Source organism: Terrapene carolina, unplaced genomic scaffold (genome assembly GCF_002925995.2).
Source record: "Terrapene carolina triunguis isolate 2854851 unplaced genomic scaffold, T_m_triunguis-2.0 Scaffold23, whole genome shotgun sequence".
In the NCBI taxonomy this organism is placed as follows: domain Eukaryota; kingdom Metazoa; phylum Chordata; order Testudines; family Emydidae; genus Terrapene; species Terrapene triunguis.
The window spans coordinates 26509923-26531492 of NW_020664374.1; the positions used below are offsets into that span (position 1 = coordinate 26509923).

The following is a 21570-nucleotide window of genomic DNA, read 5'->3' on the forward strand; positions in this document are numbered from 1 at the left end:
TGGTTTTTTTCATCTTGTAGGCTTTCCTATACTACTGCAGCTTCCCAAGCAATTATTCTTGCTGTGGAAAGCATGCAGGTAGAATTCAAAGCAATTCTATGAATTATTTTAACTCAGATCTGTATTTAAATGAGCATTACAAGAGCTCAGAGAAGATGTATTTGACTTCAAAAGCACATTTAAGAAGTTAGCTTCCATTCTCTTATGTCTATACTTTATTATAATCTCTCTCATATCTATACACACACACACACACAGTTTCTCTCTCCAAAACGTAAAGTCTCACCACAGCTACCCTCAAGCATTATCTAAATGCTATAGGCAATGAAATAATGCCATGCCATTTTTATTTTAAAGATGAACACGGTGAGCAAGAGGCACGCTCCACTAGCAACTTATGAGCAGGACCTGCATGAGGAGATTTTTCAACTAAGACGTGAGTCCAGGAGGTTGAGAGAACTCTGTCACCAACTAAATGAGGAAAACCACAGACTGAAAGAAGAACTATGGGATGTTAAGAGGGAATACGAACGGCTAGCACAGATGGCAACAGCTAGAAAGAAGGGTAAAGCAGGCAGCCCAAAAATATGTCATTTTACAGTTTATTTCTCAGGCTCTTTAGAGGTCTAGGAAAAGACAAGCAATGAAATGCATGACACTGATGCATGGCATTAAAAACATTTTAATGAGTCTACTTGAAATGGTATAGTTTAAATAAAATGCTTCTTCATGAAAAACCATGTAGCACCCCATCATTTTGGAAGTAAAATACAGAGCAGGATGTTCTAAACCCTGTTCTGTATTTTCTGCCACCGTGAAGTACATCATTTTACCCCAGGCTCTAATAAGAACAAGAGCTATAAAACAGTGTCTTGGTGAAATGTAATGCACACTTGTTTTATTTCTAAGACTTCAGCTTTTACTGGAAAAACAGTTTGTTTCAATTTCAGTCATTACTCTTCTTCCATATATTGTATCGTGAATGTGGTGCCTTGCATAAGTACACAATTTACAACCAGGGCTGTACACTTCAGAACAATTTTTCTTGTTATGATTGGAACTCTGTGCCATACAGATCACACTTGAGACTGTGCAAATGAGCCTTTACAGGATGGATGTTATTCACAGTTTGAATTCTATAATGTACACAACCCCCCAAGGGCTCAGGACAGCTAATAGCCTTTCAAGACAGGTTTTGGGCCTATAGAATCGCCCCATAATCTTACTTGGTGAACTTTCTGCTGCTCTCATTTTAAACATTCCACCTTTTTGAAGCTGCAGTTCCCCTTTAGAAAAGTTCTGAGCCCCAGTTTGAATGGTTTTCAACTAATGAGAGACTGATTGAAACCAATTGGAAAACCTGTGTGTGTAAAAAGGGCAAAGCAGGACCTACCAATGGTCCTGCTTGAAAAGTCATTGGGATGGGAGAGTGAAGGACACAGCTATGCAAGAATGAATAGACAAAGAAATGGCACCATTCTGTGCATATAGAAGCTGGTTCAAATGCTCATTAGAAAGCACTAAAAAAAGTTATAAATGAATTAGATACTTATTTTTTTTGATGGATTGTATCCCTTCTGCCAATTACTGAGGGGACACATTTGCGCCACTGGAAATCTTATTCATAAGAGAAATGCTATTGAGCACAGCAGCATGCACACATTCCAAAGGTTCTACAAGGCTGCATCGAAGGCCCTGATTCAGCAAAAGCCTTAAACACATCCCTAAGTGCAGGGCTGAAGCCCCATTGGCAAATGAAGGCCAAGGAAAAGGTTGCAAGAGGGAGATGAATATAAAGGGAAAATGAAGGATGGAGAGGAACAGGAAGAGCAAGTCTTATATTGGAGGGATAAAAGGAAGGAACAAGACAAAGCAAACAACCAGTCAGTAGACAGCGATCAGCACAGTGCACATGGGTGAAAATGGTAGGAATTAAGACCACCTCTTGCCAGCACTTTTCGAATCTCTAAAACAGGGGTAGGCAACCTATGGCACACATGCCGAAGGCGGCACACGAGCTGATTTTCAGTGGCACTCACACTGCCCGGGTGCTGGCCACCGGTCCAGGGGGCTCTGCATTTTAATTAAATTTTAAATGAAGCTTCTTAAACATTTTAAAAACCTTATTTTATATACAACAATAGTTTAGTTATATATTATAGACTTATAGAAAGAGACCTTCTAAAAACGTTCAAATGTGTTACTGGCACACGAAATCTTAAATTAGAGTGAATAAATGAAGACTCGGCACAGCACTTCTGAAAGGTTGCTGACCCCTGCTCTAAAAACTACCCTGAGAAAAACCGAGAAGTGAAAGCCTGGTAATTCGACAATAGACATATTAATAGACAGTAGGCCAAAAAAAAAACCTCTGCATTCAACTACTCTTTTTTAGGCCAGACCACAACATTAATTCCTTGGACTGATCTTTGCAAGAAAGACACTCAGACTAGAATTCTATCATCAGTGCAGTATGGGTAAGTCATGGGAGAAACGCATGTAATCTTTTTCTATTAACCTTATTATGCTAACCAGGGAATGACACTATAAGCAAGCAGTACACATTGAGAAGAAATGAGTCAAACTGGACATCATGGAAAAAGCTGCATGAAGTGTAAAATAATGGTATCACCATAATAAACACTTTACTCCCCCTTACCAGAACAGCAAGTTGCACTCCAGCCTTTACAAGCCCCTTTTGTATTTTGTTTTTGTACTGAATGTCCATCTATGCTGAGCAATTCTATAGGCACAATTTTTACTACCTAAACAAGTAGTGAAAATACATAATAGATGTATCTTATTCAATTTCCCACCCACAGAATGTGATTAATTGTACCTTCTTGTCAAAAATCTGCTTTAACCAACCAGCATGTCAGAATCTGTTTTGGATAGGATGTGCTAAGATTTGAGCAATTCTGATAAGATGGTATAATTCTCTCCAAGCCCCCATCTGTTTTCACCAGCTTTGAAAATCTTTGTTTTGATAGTTGTATACAAAAAGAAAAAGAAAAACTAATGGTCATGATCCCTCATGTTCTTTACAGAGCAATAAACAATCAGTGGTACTGTTTTCCCATTTCTTTGCTCTTAGCAGGAAAGAAGGTTTACAAACAGATGAGATGAATGGAATTCCCAGCAGCAGAATGGTGTCTATACTCAAAGTTTTCAGCCCCCATGCATGTGATGGTAAGTGATGTTGAGTTTGGAAATTGCCATGCTGGGATTAATATATAAAAATAATTTTTAAATTGGGCCTTCACTGTCTTGTGCTTCAGTAATAAAGGTGTGATATTGGGATTCTTAGCTGTATTTCCAAAAACTTCCCAATTGAGATCTTACTGGGTTAACGTGCATGTGCAATGAGCTCTGTGCGGGCTCCCTATGCACAGCTCATTACAGGGCTATGGTGTGAAACAAGTTAAATGAGGAGCCAACATAAAGGATCCAGATAGAACGGCTATCATTTTGTCTTTCTGATGAAGAACAACTTTACTATTATTAGTGTTTTCCTTACCAGCAGCATAAGCAGTACGTTTAAAACAAACAAACAAACAAGAAGATTTTTTCCCCAAAGACATTTTATACCCTGTAACTTTTACGGTTTGAATATTTCCCCCATTTTTTAATTTGTTTAACACCAGGTAGCCTAATGCCCACATTTTTAAGCCATCCACACTGCAGTTAAACTTAAATGATCCATAACCAGTGCTTCTGAGATGCCTTGGTCTACAAGAGGTGATAAGCAAGAACTTCTCTTTTGCTTTCTTACCTTCATCACTTTTATGTGCTGTTCCTGATAGTAGAAATATTGCTTAAGAATGTATATGATACATGGTCCTGTACATCAGTTTAGAAAACACTGATATACAAGTGATTTGTGACGTGAGTTTAAGTATGTTGTTTTCCTATTGTTTCACTGCTTTCTGCATTAGAGTGTTCAAATTTAAATAAATAATAAAATCACATTTATAGGCAAAAATTACATGTGTAAGTCTCTGAGAATGGAAAAAATCGTCTCAAACAAATTGCTTAGCCTAGTATATTCCTTTATTAATAAATAGAATAGTAATTGTACTAGTAAGCCTGAGGTTCATCATAAGCAGCTTAGTTTTTCTTTTCTTAATGTATCAAATTCCGCTTTCTGTTTAAAACTAAGATCTGCTCCACCATCCATGATGCTGGCTGTTAGGTGCTACACCATTACAAACAACATAATAATACAACACTATTAACCCTTAGTGCATTTTTACTGCTCAAAATAGTAATTGCATCTTTACAGTAATATCTAGAGCTGGTGAAGTCGATATGAGCAAACCTTTTTTTCTTTCTTTAGAAAGGCAACAAGAATGTTCTAAAAGCAATGCCTCCTCAATGTCTATGAATAGTGAGTCTACAGACATTCTGATCACTGGATACCATGATACAGGCTTAAAGAAAGAATCTAAGAGAAACTCAAAAGGTACATTGTTTTAACTACATACTGATTAGAGTTGTTCATTAAAATTCTCTCCAGGTCAATTGATGCTTTTTTCTATTGCATTACATAGAATTTTTATTTCCAATACCTTTTATATCAGTATATATTCTACCTGAACAGAAGAGTTAATTCTGTGGTCAGAACCCTGCTGATGGTTAAATAATCTTGCCATATTTTCACATGCAATCTACTGTTGTCTTAATAGTCAAACAAAGCATTGTGACTGCCCTTTATTCATATTTTTGGGAAATATTTGTATCAGAATGATCACTGCTTCTCAGCTGGGATTACAATAGTACTTCTTTTTGAAAAAGCTGAATATTCACAATAGCAATCAAACATGTTCTCTGATATATACAGTAGGCCCTGGGGTTCAGATACTGCACTGAAAGTACTTTAGATATGGAAGCGTGTTGTACAAATAATATCAAGGAAGCTTTTAACTTTTTTAAAGTAAATTCTAATTATTTAACTTTTGTAAGTATTATATTTATTTAGTTCTGTTTTCCCTAAGAAAAACCCACAAGAAGGGCCTCACCTCTGTGAGGATCCTCTTACCTGTACCATCTTTATCCACCCATAGAAGAGGCCAGAAGCCATACATGGCTTGGGATCTTGTAGATCACAGGGGGTCCTGCAGAAGGCCATACCCATCTACATGGAAGTTTTGCAACCCTTCACCAGCTCTGGTGTTGGTGGCTATTTGGCAGCACAGCCCCAGATAGATTTATTTTTTTGATCAACTTCCTCAGGGTTGTGGAGCTCAGTCTCTGCCCTTCCCCCAAACCTTCAAAGGTGGTGGGGGAGGGGGGGGCAGTGGCTGATCCTTCCTGGACGATCAACACACAGAGGTTCCCCTACATGCATTGATCCATGGGAGATGAGCTGTTAGGTAAGAGAGGATCTGTGATTAATAGGGATGGCACACCAGCTGTTAGAGATTACTTAGCTTTGAAGTGTCATCTGGAATTTCCAAATTCATAGATCACTAGCCTCTTTTTTCTTTTAATTATGCAAAGTTAGGGCTTGTGAAATGCGCTGGCTCTTTCGGGAGACTGAATCCGCTGAATCTACATCACTAGTAGACAGGAGCAGTGGCTGTTCAAGTTCCCCGCACTGCCTTAAAGTACTTCACCAAGGTGCTAGAGACTGACTACTCTCTGTGTATGCGCACAGTTCCAGTTCAGTTAGCCTTTGGACCCACCTTTGAGACTACCTATAACACTGCCTCTTGTGATGATAGGATATTTAGTTTATTAGACAAATCAAACATATGACCATTAGAAATTGAATTGTGTCCGCAGTTAAGTTCACATGGGTCAGCTGACAACCACTTTTGGCCTAAGCTGGAATTGAACCAGGGACTGGTATTGAAGGACTTCATCTATCATTATGAGACATTCTGTTGATGCATCAGTCTGTTACTTCCAGACAGATGACTAAGTTGCCGTATGTAACCAAGTTTAGTATAAATTTCTGAGGATACCTTTCTAGTCTTCAGTTTAGAAAATGGATGAACAATGTACAGCTTCAGTGCACCCTCTGACCATACTGGTTTTATTGCTGCTTTCAAGATGGTGCATGTGAGGAGATCCCAGAACCGTGTGATGATGATTTGTCTGCAGTCAGTCAGCAAAATAGGACACGTCATCAGAATTCTCTACAGCATGATACAGATGTAACAGGCAGCCTCTCTGCAACGGATACCTGCAGTAAAAGTGCCACGAGCAGGTAATTTAGAATTAAGCATTAATCACAATTATTGAACTTAAAGCAAGAAAATTTTGCTAGACATTTTACGTTTTCTAATCCTATTAAAAATCTATTCTAAAATAAACCCTACCCCAAGCAGAGCTTTCTATTACCTGGAAAGGAAGAAGAGGAAGAGACTCCATGAAGTCTACTACAGACTCGGCTAGTGCTAATTTGCTTTCCCAGAAGATGCTCAGAAGCTTTGGTGATGGGCTACAGTACAAAACCTTAACACAGAGATGTTGATGAGCGCATCAAAAGAAATCCATGTTTAAATCTGCTTAGGAACATGTGTTGTGTAACTGGGCTAGCTTCCCACCTTTGCCCTCAATTCCTGAGGAATTAGGAATGGTGTGTGAGGTTGAGGGGTTGCTTGTATGGCCACGTTCTTAAGTCACTATATTGTTAAAAGCACTTAGTCTCCTGACACACATGCCAGTGGCCTCCCGTGTACAAAAAACATTGTTAAAACGTCAGCTAAAATCTTCAAGTCACCATCCTCAAGCAAAGACCCAACTGTAATGGTAATGATATGCCTTCCAGAGTTCCCTGATGGGCCACACTTTGTGGCTTTGTCAAACCAATGGGTGAAGTGGATTCAAGGGTTCAACACATCCTGCTTCTAGTTTCTCAACAGACAAGTTTATTTCAATCACCATGGTGGAGCATGAAGAGATAATCAGCCATCACCCAAAACTACTGGCTACTGTGGAACCCAGGGGCAGTGGGGAATCCAAATATGAACCTCACTTACAAGATAGGCATCCTCTTACAGTAGATGTTTCTTCATGCCCATCAGTATCATCTTGATTATCATCCACAAGGTGTTTCCGTGAATTTGCTCGTCTGCCCTCCTTCTAAGATAGGATCCTCTGAATGTTTATAACTACTACTGTTTTTCATAACAAGAAAAAGCTAAATTGTATCTCACTTGCTTTGTGTACTGTGCCCTTATCATACATCAAAGTGATCTTGCTTAACTAAAGAGTATTGCAGGTTTCACAGCAGCCAGCGTGACTTAGTCTTGACCAAGGGGAAGAGTATCCAGGGCCATTTAGTCGTTGGACTTAGGACATGGGTTAAAGGGGGTCCTTTTTCTTGTTGTGAGGGGGACAGCTGTTCATTAGGAACTGAACAGTTATTTCACACCGGCCAGGAATAAGCAATCAGATGATGATGATATTTGGTTACTACCAATCAGGGCTGGGATTGAAGTCATGGCTTCATAGTAGATCAATTGTGTTATCTAACAATTCTTCTTTGAGAGATGTCCCTGTGGGCACACCAGGTCAAGGTGTGTCCCAGCGCCTTCGATCGGAGATTTCTACAGCAGTACCCCTATGGGCCGCGCATGCGCTATGCCTGCCTCTCGAGTGGTCAGTGTTCTAATAGCGCGTGCATAGCCTGGGCTCCTCAGTTCCTTCTCTACCGTCCCCGGCTAGAGACGGAGTTCAGCAGTGCTCTTTGAGATTAGCTAGCTAGTTAGTTTCTCAGTTTAGTTAGATAGATAAGTTACATTAATGACTGAAAACTAAGTAGTAACTCTAACGGTTACATTTATTTCTCAAAAAAAACCCACCTCCGCGGTTTCGGACATGCTTGGTTCAAGAGACGCGCCTCTTGTAAGGATGCCATCCTCATCTCGGACGGGCATTCACAGTGCGTACGCTGTTTGGGGGAGTTTCATGTACCCCAAAAATGCATCCATTTATAGGGGGAATCTATACAGGAAGGATGGGCTCCACCTAAACCAAAGTGGAACCAGACTGCTGGCACTTAACATTAAAAAGGTTGCAGAGCAGTTTTTAAACTGAGAGATGGGGGAAAGCCGATTGCTACTGAGGAGCACGTGGATCGGACAGAGACTTCTCTTAGAGGAGAGTCTATTGATAGAGATTCTCTAGGTTCTAGTCAGGAGGAGAGGATGGAAGAGGATAATGTATGGGCCAGATCAGACAAGAGACAGTCACATAAAAAAATCTGACACATCAGCAAAGGGCAGACAAATAAACAGTGACAAGTTTTTAAAGTGCTTGTACACAAATGCTGGAAGTCTAAATAAGAACTAGAGTGCCTCGTGTTAAAGGAGGATATTGATATAATAGCATCACAGAAACCTGGTGGAGTGGGGACAATCAATGGGACACAATCATTCCGGGGTACAAAATATATAGGAAGGACAGAACAGGTTGTGCGGGGGGGGGAGGGGGGAAGGGGGGAGAGAAGTGGCACTATATGTGAAAGAAAATGTACAATCAAATGAAGTAAAAATCTTAAATGAATCCACATGTTCCATAGAATCTCTATGCATAGTAATTCCATGCTCTAATAAGAATATAACAGTAGGGATCTATTATCGACCACTTGACCAGGACAGTGATAGTGATGATGAAATGCTAAGGGAGATTAGAGAGGCTATCAAAATAAAGAACTCAATAATAGTGGGGGATTTCAATTATCCCCATATTGACTGGGTACATGTCACCTCAGGACGAAATGCAGACACAAAATTTCTTGATACTTTAAACTACTGCTTTGTGGAGCAGCTGGTACAGGAACCCACAAGGGGAGAGGCAATTCTCGATTTAGTCCTGAGTGGAGCGCAGGATCTGGTCCAAGAGGTAACTATAACAGGACCGCTTGGAAATAGTGACCATAATACAACAACATTTAACATTCCTGTGGTGAGAAGAACACCTCAACAGCCCAACACTGTGGCATTTAATTTCAGAAAGGGGAACTGTGCAAAAATGAGGTTAAACAGAAATTAAAAGGTACGGTGACTAGAGTGAAATACCTGCAAGCTGCATGGACACTTTTCAAAGACACCATAATAGAGGCCCAACTTAAACATATACCTCAAATTAAAAAACCACAGTAAAAGAACTAAAAAAGAGCCACCATGGCTTAACAACCATGCAAAAGAAGCAGTGAGAGATCAAAAGGCATTTTTAAAAAGTGGAAGTCAAATCCTAGTGAGGTAAATAGAAAGGAGCATAAACACTGCAAAATTAAGTGTAAAAATGTAATAAGAAAAGCCAAAAAGGAGTTTGAAGAACGGCTAGCCAAAAAGTCAAAAGGTAACAACAAAATATTTAAGTATATCAGAAGCAGGAAGCCTGCTAAACAACCACTGGGGCACCTGGACGATCGAGATTCAAAAGGAGCGCTTAAAGACAATAAAGTCATTGCGGAGAAACTAAATGAATTCTTTGCTTCCGTCTTCACGGCTGAGGATGTGAGGGAGATTCCCCAACCTGAGTCGTCCTTTGTAGGTGACAAATCTGAGGAATTGTCACAGTTTGAAGTCTCACTAGAGGTGGCTTTGGAATTAATTGATAAACTTAACAGTAAAAAGTCACCAGGACCAGATGGCATTCACCCAAGAGTTCTGAAAGAACTCAAATGTGAAATTGCGGAACTATTAACTATGGTTTGTAACCTGTCCTTTAAATCAGCTTCTGTACCCAATGACTGGAAGATGGCTAATGTAACATCAATATTTAAAAAGGGCTCTAGAAGTGATCCCGGCAATTACAGACCGGTAAGTCCAACGTCAGTATCGGGCAAATTAGTTGAAACAATAGTAAAGAATAAAATTGTCAGACACATAGAAGAACATAAATTGTTGGGCAAAAGTCAACATGGTTTCTGTAAAGGGAAATCATGTCTTCCTAATCTATTAGAGTTCTTTGAAGGAGTCAAGAAACATGTGGACAAGGGGGATCCAGTGGACACAGTGTACTTAGATTTCCAGAAAGCCTTTGACAAGGTCCCTCACCAAAGGCTCTTACACAAATTAAGTTGTCATGGGATAAGAGGGAAGATCCTTTCATGGATTGAGAACTGATTAAAAGACAGGGAACAAAGGGTAGGAATAAACGGTAAATTATCAGAATGGCGAGGGGTAACTAGTGGTGTTCCCCAAGGGTCAGTCCTAGGACCAATCCTATTCAACTTATTTATAAATGATCTGGAGAAAGGGGTAAACAGGGAGGTGGCAAAGTTTGCAGATGATACTAAACTGCTCAGGATAGTTAAGACCAAAGCAGACTGTGAAGAACTTCAAAAAGATCTCACAAAACTAAGTGATTGGGCAACAAAATGGCAAATGAAATTTAATGTGGATAAATGTAAAGTAATGCACATTGGAAAAAATAACCCCAACTATACGTACAGTATGATGGGGGCTAATTTAGCTACAACTAATCAGGAAAGAGATCTTGGAGTCATTGTAGATAGTTCTCTGAAGACGTCCACACAGTGTGCAGCGGCAGTCAAAAAAGCAAACAGGATGTTAGGAATCATTAAAAAAGGGATAGAGAATAAGATGAAGACTATCTTATTGCCCTTATATAAGTCCATGGTACGCCCACATCTTGAATACTGTGTACAGATGTGGTCTCCTCATCTCAAAAAAAGATATACTGGCATTAGAAAAGGTTCAAAGAAGGGCAACTAAAATGATTAGGGGTTTGGAACAGGTCCCATATGAGGAGAGATTAAAGAGGCTAGAGCTTTTCAGCTTGGAAAAGAGGAGACTAAGGGGGGATATGATAGAGGTGTATAAAATCATGAGTGGTTTGGAGAAAGTGAAAAACGAAAAGTTATTTACTTGTTCCCATAATATAAGAACTAGGGGGACACAAAATGAAATTAATGGGCAGCAGGATTAAAAAAAATGAAAGGAAGTTCTTCTTCACACAGCCAACTTGTGGAACTCCTTACCTGAGGAGGTTGTGAAGGCTAGGACTATAACAGGGTTTAAAAGAGAACTAGATAAATTCATGGAGGTTAAGTCCATTAATGGCTATTAGCCAGGATGGGTAAGGAATGATGTCCCTAGCCTCTGTCTGTCAGAGGGTGGAGATGGATGGCAGGAGAGAGATCACTTGATCAGTACTTGTTAGGTTCACTCCCTCTGGGACACCTGGCATTGGCCACTGTCGGCAGACAGGACACTGGGCTGGGTGGACCTTTGGTCTGACCCAGTACGGCCATTTTTATGACCCCAATATTGAATGAAGTCTACCGGCTCTCTAGGTGGCAACCTTACCTACTGCACTATGCCGGTGCACTGAACTGCTGCCACTGACCAACAATCTTAGTAATAAATACCTACAGACCCACAGCAGACCCATGCTCCAAGCCCCTGATTGGATGGACAGGCAGCATTCTCATTGGTTACCTGGCCTATACAAAGACCCCAATAGGAGGAGGGAGCTGTCTGAGCAATAGACTATTGCCTATTGGTTGCTGCCTTTCCCAACCCTGCCTCATCACCTCACCTACCTCACCCAGCCTCACCTTCCTAACCCGCTGACCCAGCACCATGGATTTGATCATCTGACTATTGACCCATGAGAGAATTCTGACCACTGCCCTGGACTGCCTCTGATACAATTGACCTTCTGGCTACCCAACCACCTGCATACACTTGACTACTGCTCTGGACTACCCCCTAGCCCTCCTTGGCCAACAGGCATTACACGTGGAAAGGAGTGCACCTTCACACAGCTGGTAAATTTGGTGTTTTTCTTTGTATAAAGGGTTTAAAAAGGGACATATGTAAAGTACTCAGAGTGCATGACCCTCTGAATTGTCCTGGCATATGAGACACTTCTTCGAGGAAGACTTAGATGAAGGACTATCACAGTCCTGACAGCTTAAAAAATGTCTCTTCTCTTTCTGCTCTTAAAAATTTACATACAGCAAGAGTGGGAACTCAACGACATTCTTTCCAACATTTTCCAGACCTGGGGTTATCCGCAACTGGATCTATTTGCCACAGCAACAAACAAAAAATGCCCGACATTCTGCTCCAGAGCAGGCCTGGGGAAACACTCACAGGGAGACACCTTTATGCTCCCATGGACCGAAAAACTCATGTATGCATTCCCCTCAATGCCTCTATTGCACAGAGTAATTCAGAAGATATGAACAGACAGAGCCAACATCATTCTCATAGCCCCAGCTTGGCCCTGACAACCGTGGTACCCCTTCCTCCTACGCATGTCGGTCAAGCCACCCATTCCTCTTCCCCCACTCAGCAACCTCCTATCACAACACTGGGGACAACTATTTCACCCCAACGTATATCATCTCCACCTGAGGGCCTGGCTGATCAGTGGTTCTCTAATGCGGAGTTAACATGTTCGGACCAAGTGCGCACTGTCTTGCTACGCAGCAGAACACACAACACGCGCACTACCTACCTGCATAAATGGAAACTGTTCACATCTTGGTGCACTGACAAACAGACCTCTCCAGTTTCTGCTTCACTCCCACTGATACTGGATTACCTGTTACACCTTAAAACATCTGGCCTCTCTACGAGCTCACTCAAGGTCCACCTTACGGCAGTCACTGCCTTCCACCATAAGATTGACAAAGTTACGGTCTTTGCCTATGCAATCACCAAAAGGTTTCTGAAGGGTATCCAGACATTATACCCAGACGTGAAACCACCTGCTGCACCTTGGGATTTACCCCTAGTACTCAAAGCCCTGATGGATAAACCTTTTGAACCAATGGCTACCTGCTCCCTTCTCCACCTATCCATGAAGACCACCTTCCTCATAGCAATCACATCTGCCAGACGAGTAGGAAAAATGGGGACACTTATGGTGGACCCTCCATATACCACGCTCTTCCGCAATAAGGTCACACTCTGCACGCATCCAGAGTTCTTACCTAAAATACACTCTTCCTTTCATCTCCACAAACCTCCCAACATTTTCCCCAAAACCTCACGCTAATGCCTTTGAAACAGCAATGCACACTCTTGATGTTTGCAGAGCATTATCCTTTCACCTGGATAGAACAAAACCATTTAGAAAACCCCCCAGAATTTTTGTCTCTACTACTCAGCACTCACAGGGAAATGCTATCTCTACACAAAGACTTTCCAAATGGATTGCTGACTGCATATGCCTTTGTTACCAACTCAGGCAAATACACCCTCCTACATCAATTAGGACACACTCTACCAGAGCTGTCTCCACCTCCACGGCCTTTCTCCATAATGTCCCACTGTCTGACACATGCAAGGCAGCTACTTGGGCATCGAGCCTTACTTCACCAATCACTACGCTCTCATCCATACTGCAGTGTCCGACACTAGAATGGGTAGAGCTGTCTTGTCAACAGCCTTCTTGCCTCATCTGAAGTCCCAACCATCCTAAAGGGTACTGCTTTTCAGTCACCTGGAGTGGAGCACCCACAGGGACATCTCTTGAAGAGAAGGTTACTCAACCTGTGCAGTAACTGACGTTCTTCGAGATGAGTGTCCCTGTGGATGCTTCACTACTTGCCCTCCTCTACTTCGGAATTCGTAATGCACTCTGTTGTAGAGAAGGAACTGATGAGAGCAGGCCGTGCACGTGTTATTCAAACACTGAGCGCTCGAGAGGCAGGCACAGCGCATGCGCAGCCCGTAGGGGTACTGCTGTAGAAATCTCCGATCGAAGCCACTGGGACGTACCTTGACCTGAAGTGGAGCACCCACAGGGACACTCATCCCGAAGAACATCAGTTACTGCACAGGATGAGGAACCCTCTCTTCTTTAAGAGAGATTTTTAGATATACTGTTTTTTTGTTTTTAAAATATAGGAAAAAAACCAGCCTAATTATATATCATTTAATTTAGTGATGATCACGGGTGCCAGGTTGGCAGCCAAGGTCAGTGAAGTACCATAGACCAAAGACAGGATGGCACCGGCTACCCCAGGACATGCTGACTTGTATCACTGTGCCATTGCACACACTTCTTTTTCTCTAAGGACCACTTCAAAGGGCAAGAGGGTAGTACTGTTTCCATGCTTATTTAGTCTGGTAAGACTATCAAGGTATTGGAGAGCTTGTAAACAGCACAAAATTAAGGTAATATTTGACAAGTTATTACCGTTAGGGAAAAATAAGCAGTTTTCATGATACTTGTCGACTTCAGTGGAATCTTAGGCCACTGACTTTAGCGCATTGCCAATTAAATGGCTGTATATTTGGGGGGCAAGCATTTATATAGCCCCCGGTACCTGGATGGAATTGGCATGATTGTGAACAAATGCTTCCAAGTTTATAGGGAGCAAAACACACAAGCCACTAATCATTTCCACCTTCCCCTCCATCTTACAGCCACTTAAATCAGCAAAGTTCCCATTCGGAACTCCAGAATATTAATTTCCTATCCATGAGCAATCGGCCCAGAACCACTCACTCAGAAAGTCTAGGCATGAAGCTTGGAGGGGCTGAAAAAGAGTGGCACTTGCAGAACCAAGGAACTTGTGCAGCTAGAGCTCTGATGGCTGATACAAAGCTAGCAGTAGCTCTTAGGAGACGAGTTAGCTCCTGTTCGGTCCAGGGATCACAGAGCGGCCACACATCCCTGCAAGAGTTCCATAGCTATCTCATTTTGCAATAGCAGAACTGGACTTAATGCCCATTGGGGAGCTAGCTGGGGGCCAGCACTGGCTGAGTAAGCAGCCTGGCTAAGGGATGTGTAGCCCCACAGTAGTTTCCATTAACACGGTTCCTATGAAGTCCCTAGTACAATTTAAAACTTCTCTGATACAGCCCCAAAGGAGGAGCCAGTTCGCCTATGTTGTCGGTATTCATGCATCAGTGAATGTAAATCCTGCCTCTGGCATTTGTACTGAATGATGGCAAAAGAATGTTGCCAGCCCCCATGTAACAAGAATTCCATCTTCAGTCTTGGCTCAGGCTTCCAGCCCTTGTGAACTACTGCTAGAAAAAAACATCCCAGGACTTTTCCCAGGAAAGCTTTTGTGGGGTCAGTTTTCTTACCTTGTGATATGCAGGTAATTTTAGCCTGGTGTGGTTCGGGTGGCCCATGGAGTAACTGTTCCCTGAGTACAGTATCCAGTTTGCTGGCACTCCTCAGTGTATTATTTATACCCTATGTGGCACTTACAGAGTGCATCACATTTTCACAAGCTGTTCAAACATGCACTATGGGTCCAATCCTTTGCCCACTTAAGTCTATGACAAAGCTCCCATTGACTTAGATGGTGCAGGATCAGGCCCAAGTCCTCATAATGCCCCCTTGATAGGAAGAGTCATCACCTCCATTTTAGAGGAGAAAGCAGAAGCTTGTGGACTTGCCCAAGGCCACACAAAGTCAGTGGCAGAACCAGGATAACAACTCCGGAGCTGAAGGACTAAACATGGGACTGAGAGCTAGTACCCAGCACTGCTTCTGTGCTCTGTCACGCAGTGAAAGAAGGCAGGCATTCATCCAAGCCCAGCCCATAACACAGAGAAGGCATCAGTCATTAAATTTCCTTGAATGTCATGAGTAATAAAGGAGACTTTCCGTTGGGCTTCATGAAGAGATCTAACTCCTTGAATAGTTCCAGTCACAAAAATAGGAAATTCATCACAAAACTGACACTTCTCCTGGGAGCCACATCTGTTCTGCTCAGGTCAGCAGCTCCTTCGCTCAGGCTGATAAAAAGATGTACAACATAGCATACTCTGCTTATTGCTTCTCATCTAGATTGGTGGCTTTTAGTCCCTTCCTGCAGACGTGTAAGACACTGGCTGTGCTGATGTCACATTACACTACGATCATTTGGTTTTTCAGTGCTGGTATAAGTGTGAACTGCCTGCTTTAAACTGGTATGGTGTGAACTGCCTGCTTTAAACGCCAATACATTTTTGAAGGACCTAGAAAGAAAATCTATTTGTAGTCTGTAGATTTAGCTTTGTGCAAGCTGTCGATTTCTTTGCTCGAGGCTGAGTAAGGTAGGTCTGTGTGTAACGAAGTCAAAGCAGTTGATAAATCACAATCCCAACTAAAGGCATCTTCCATTCTTTTACTTAACATAGATAAAGGGAATTCAGACCTGCACAGGAATCTGAATCTGTCAGGACTGGAATAGATGCATGCACTTTGAGTTTGAAGAACTGTATTGGTTCTTTATCACTGATCTTATAACCTTTTACGCATTCTCTCTTCCCCTCAGTCATGGTTTCTCACTACTCCACTTTTCTCCAGAGAGTCTGAATTTGAGAATGAGGCCTCAATCCTAGTTTGAGAGAATTCTTGAACTAAGAACAGATAGTTCAGAATCTTGTCCAATAAAGTGTGCTGAAGGATTTCTTAACCCTCTGCTTTGGTGTAAACCAGACTCCAAAGCTGTTCACCTTTACCAGTTTGTTTGCACAATAAGTTTTTATCAGGCACAATGATAAATACTTAGGCTGATGCTTCATTAAGAAATTGAGAGGTCTGGAACTTTGGCCCCTTGGAGATGAGGGAAATGGGAAATATGCTGAAGGGAAGAACATACATGAATATTTCAGGATAGTGACAGGACACAGATCCACTCATTCAGTACATTTTGGTGTACACACCCACCATGATATGCTTAGTTCAGATCCTCTCATCTGGAATGCCTTGCTAGGCTCCTGCTGCCTAAAGAGAAGGCAGGTGAAATCAGAAGTGTTAACTTAGGATGGGAGTGACTGCTAGCCTGGAATTTTGCCGGATGGCAAAAATCAATCACTACATCTGCAAAGCCCTCAGAGGAGCTCCCCCTCTCCCCCCATTCCCTGGCTTTCACAATGCTTAACTCTCCTTTTATGTGTCATGGTGCCTTCAACAGGGCCAGTTCCATTTGGGTGATCTGTTTTAAGGCTGCATCTTGGCATGGTGCTCCCATGAGTTCCGTGAGCTGGGTTAAGCCAGTCTCACGAGTAGGGGGGAATTCTTGGCACTGCAATTGGTCTAGCAGGCACCAAAAGGAGAAAGGGAGGGGAAGTGAAAGAATTGAGAGGCATAACAATTAGTGACATCAGATTTACTAGGTCACCTATTCCATTCCCTGACAGAATAGGATTACTCCATACAATACATTTCTAGTGCTTCGTCCAATTCATTGTTAGTAAGTCCCAAGTGATGGGCTTTCACCAACTCAGTTCCAGTGGAGATGCAAATTCTATTTTTGCTGTGGTTAGTAACTATGCAGGCAAGCAGTGATCAGGAAGTGCAGTGGGACTGGTTATGCATTCCTATCCCTTTATAGTGAACAAATTTAACAGGAGAAAAATACAAAACAAATCTACCTGAGCTGCCTCTGTGCTGTGGTGAGGCAGAACATCCCTCCCTCCCTCCCCCCAGAAATCTTTCTGGATTGGCAATTGAGAATGAAGTTTTAAGAAATGTAAGAATTCTAACTGAAATTCACAGGGCACTTATCAAAGTGGATCACAAATGCAAAGTTATTTGGTACTCTGAAAAGAAGCCAGCAAACAAAGTTTTCTTCAGAATTTAAAATTAGTTTCACACTTTTAGAAAAAGGTTTTGCTTTTAATTTTTTTCTTTTTACACCAGGAGTCCTGTGGGTAAGGTAGTGTTACCAAGACGACCATTTGCACCAAGAAATGTTACAGACTTGAAAATTGGAAACCTGGTGAAATTCTCCCGTCCAGCAGGGAAAATCAGTAAAGGAACAATCAAGTACTTGGGGCACCTGCTTGGGAGAGAGGATGTGTATCTTGGGGTAGAACTGGAGGGCAGCGAAGAGGGAAAACATGATGGAACATTTCAGGGAACACGATACTATCTCTGGTAAGATTAATCCTATAGTTACTTTAAACAAAAAAGCCTCTTACTATTCCCCTGAAAAATCTGTAATTTATGGTTCTATAAATATTACAAATTATTAATGTATTTGTCACAATATAATAATTTGCTGATAAATAGCTTAGGTTTTACTTAATCAAAAATATGTATAAACAAAGCAAATGTATTTTTAAAACCATTGATCTTGTTCTACTATAACTATTTCATTTTAGTTATACCAAATGAGCAATGCAGATTTTATTTTGTCTGGCAGATGTTGGTGCACCGGAGGTGACAGTTCTTGTCTGTACCATTTACCTCTTTTCTGAATGGTCTACAGAGTTATTATGGAGTCAGCAAGTTACTGTCATGTTTCTCAAAACAAGCAATTTTAATAAAATATCCTAGATTTTTACCAATTAACTAAGAGTAGGAGGGTTCCCCCGCAGTGAATAGTCACCCATTAAACATATTGCTTAGCTAGCACTGTTTCCATTTTGCATAATACACTGAACTACAATACAAATATACTTTAACAAGTATAGTATATGCATATGCTGGATTAACCAGTTACTGCAGTTTTAGAACTAATGACTCAAAAAAGTGGAAAACAGAAAACAAAATATGGATGACTCAATACGTCTGTGTAACAAGATTACATCTTCAATGATCAGGCAAAACTCCCCAGATAAGTTATATATTTCCAAGACAAAGGTTCTTTGATAATCAAGAAACACGAGAGATGCCTATTATAGATTGTTTTTAAATTTTTCTTGAACAGCAACAATTCCTATAACACAGTTAAGCCTCAACATCTCCTGTGATGGAACACACCCGAATGCCCTTCATCAAAAGTATATAACATTTTAAAAAGTGAAGTTGGCCACTACACAGAAAGCAAAGCAAACTGCTGCCTCAAGAACAGAGGAAGAGATGTCACTCCTCAAAGTTTTCCCAACCCTAAATCACTTTATAAACTGAATTGGATTAGCCCTAGGATCAACAGAGAGACTGTTTTCATTTGAGGGGACTTCTTCAAGGCCACCAGAATAATAAGCAGAGAGGAGGACCAGATACAGAGTCACCCCAGGTATCCCAGTTACACAACTAACATTGATGGGAAGCATTACTTATAATCAGGGACACAAATCAAAACTCCTGGCTGTCCTGGATCATCAGTGAGAATGGATGGGACCTCTACTCGGAGATTGTTAACATCTCCTTTCACAAGGAGAAACTGCCCCCAAACCTAAAGCATGCCATTGTCTGGTCAGTATATACCACTATACAGACTGAAATACATATGGCATCCAACACACATGAAATCCATTTTTATTCTCGTTTCTCTTTGTTTGACTATTGCTGCCCCTTGCTTAGGCTTCAGTCCTTTTGTATTCTTGTTAGCGTGTGAAAATTTTGAAACTTCCAAATTCTGAGGTTTTTGCAGACTGGAACAACAACAAAAAAAACAACAAACAAAAAAAATGACATCTTTGGTTTTCTCCCCACTTTCTCCCTCAAGAACAGTATGATTCTTCAGAGACAATGAGCCCATTTTCACTACCGGGTCATCTAGTTTTAAAGTAAAATGAATAAAATTTCAAATTTATTTAGGATAAAGATTGTAATGCATGGTATGGCTGCCTGTCCCTGCTTGCAAGTTAATAGTTGGTGCACTTACCAATCATTTAGCATTTCCTAGACCAGACCAGCAAAAAGGGGTGCCAAGCCATAATGGTCTTCCACGTTCATAACACACACAACATTAGGCCAAATCAGCAGACTGAGTTCAATCAAAGGAGAAAAAAATGGTTTTCACTTTGGTTTAGGGCAAAGTCCTACTGTCAGTTCTGCAAAATTTGGTATCAGTTGAAATGTTGCATATTTAGGAGCAACAAAAGTTTGGAATCCAGAACTTTCAGATCCAAGAGCAGAATTTTATTCTGTAATCAAAACCAGATTTTGCTATACTGATTTACAGAAATGAAAAATTTTCACTTTAATTAAAAATCATGAAATACACCCCATACATGTGCTTTATTTGGAGAGAGGAAGGAAAGCCGCATGTTGTTCTTAACTACTGTGGGGGTTTTTACATGAGCCTTAAGACAAACCTTTTGTGAACATTAACTGAATGTTTTGTATGGGTTTTTTCCCCCCTAGCAAACCTAACAAAGGAGTATTTGTGAACTTCAGCAAGGTCATTATGGCATGGGAATAATGAATCCAGGACAACCTATAATTAAAAAAACCCTCATATGAGCCTATGGACTTTTACAGCAAGTTACTGGCATGCTATGCCCTTTGACTATCTGCAAAGAAACTAATTATATTGTTATACAAGTGCATTTGCCCAAAGTCTATTGATGTATTTCCTACACATTTTTATAGAAATGTTTACTTTAAAATATTTTCTGGAACCTTTGTAGACCTTTTTGTAAAATAAACATCAAGTGTTGTCATTCCTGAAGGGAGACTCTTTAATGACTTGATTGGAATTTACTTACCTGACAACAACATAGCATAATCAGCAATTTAGCAAACCTTCTAAATAAGGAATTACCTGTTAAAATAAACACCTGTTCCTGTAAAACTTCACATAGCACATCTATAATATACCAGAAGAAAAAGATTCATGCAACTGAAAATCTGAAGTTTTTCACTTATAGGAATGTTTTATGGAAATAGCTTCCTTTTGCCTCTGTATATAAATTAAGGCCTGATATACATTAGAAAATTTGGGTTAATTAAACTGGTTCAAACCTGTAATGTAGCTTAATTTAAACCAGGGTAACCCTCACTTAAATTGGTTTAAGTTAAACCAATTTAAATAGGGGATAAGCCACTTTAAGTGCATCTAGAGGTTTGCACTGGTTTAACTACACCAATTTAAAAATTAGTTAATCCACTAAAATTTTTCAAATATAGACAAACCCTAGTTATCTCAAAGTATAGAACACAGATAAAACCAAAAATCAGCCTTTGCGACATTTTAACAACTGAAGATATTTGCTACTCTAACTTCATTATTATTTTAATGTTTAATTTAAAAAAATAAACTATTTGTTCACATTTAGCAGCATGAAACATGCTCTTAAGGTAGCATAACAATGAGCAGATACAAGAAATGCTTTCAGGAAAGGATACTTGTTTTTTAATTTTGAGAAATTAAGGGCTTGTCTACACACAAAAGCAGCATTTGTTTAACTAAAGGTGTGGTTTAAAAAACAATGTACTGAAACCAGAGCAAATCCCAGCATGGACAATCATATCAATTTAAACCTTGTTTATATTATTTTAGCATCAAAGCTAAACCGGCGTAAACCACATTTAAACCAATGTAAATGTCTCACACACAAAGGTCTAGTTTACACCACGATATTTAGCAACCTAGTTAAACCATTATAATTATTTTTGTGGATGCAAACCAAAAAAAAGTCCAATTACTCTAAGAGTATTGACATGAGGCGTTAAATGAGTAATTATGGTGGTATAATTATACTAGCATAGTAATTCTGGTACATTTCCCTAGTAACAAGACCAAGTTGTAGATTTTAAATAAATTAGTTTTAAAACTACACCTTTAGTTAAATTACTGCAACATTGGGTGTGGCATCGTGAAGTAATTAGAGGAGTTTGTAGTGTGGAACAAATTTATATCTCGTTCCATACTTTACATTCAGTACTTCAATTTCTATTTGGTGCTGATTTTCCAGCTCACATGCTAAGCTGATGCTTCATCCATTCACGTTC

General features: G+C 40.6%; 1 protein-coding gene across 1 annotated transcript; it reads left to right on the forward strand.

Annotated features, from left to right (window-relative positions):
• Positions 1-460: 460 nt before the first annotated feature.
• Positions 461-20059, forward strand: LOC113406165 (CAP-Gly domain-containing linker protein 4-like). The gene is made up of 7 exons (XM_029911086.1): positions 461-565; positions 2396-2477; positions 3095-3189; positions 4337-4462; positions 6055-6211; positions 17587-17823; positions 19981-20059. Exons 1-7 carry the CDS (start codon positions 544-546, stop codon positions 20036-20038), a joined length of 777 nt encoding a protein of 258 aa, XP_029766946.1. The 5' UTR covers positions 461-543; the 3' UTR covers positions 20039-20059.
• Positions 20060-21570: the final 1511 nt, after the last annotated feature.

Coding starts and splice junctions, on each gene's coding strand:
- LOC113406165 (XM_029911086.1), top strand. CDS start 544: ATGGCAACAGCTAGAAAGAAGG. Junction 4,463..6,054: donor ATCTAAGAGAAACTCAAAAG/GTACATTGTTTT, acceptor GCTGCTTTCAAG/ATGGTGCATGTGAGGAGATC. Junction 17,824..19,980: donor GGAACACGATACTATCTCTG/GTAAGATTAATC, acceptor TTTCCCCCCTAG/CAAACCTAACAAAGGAGTAT.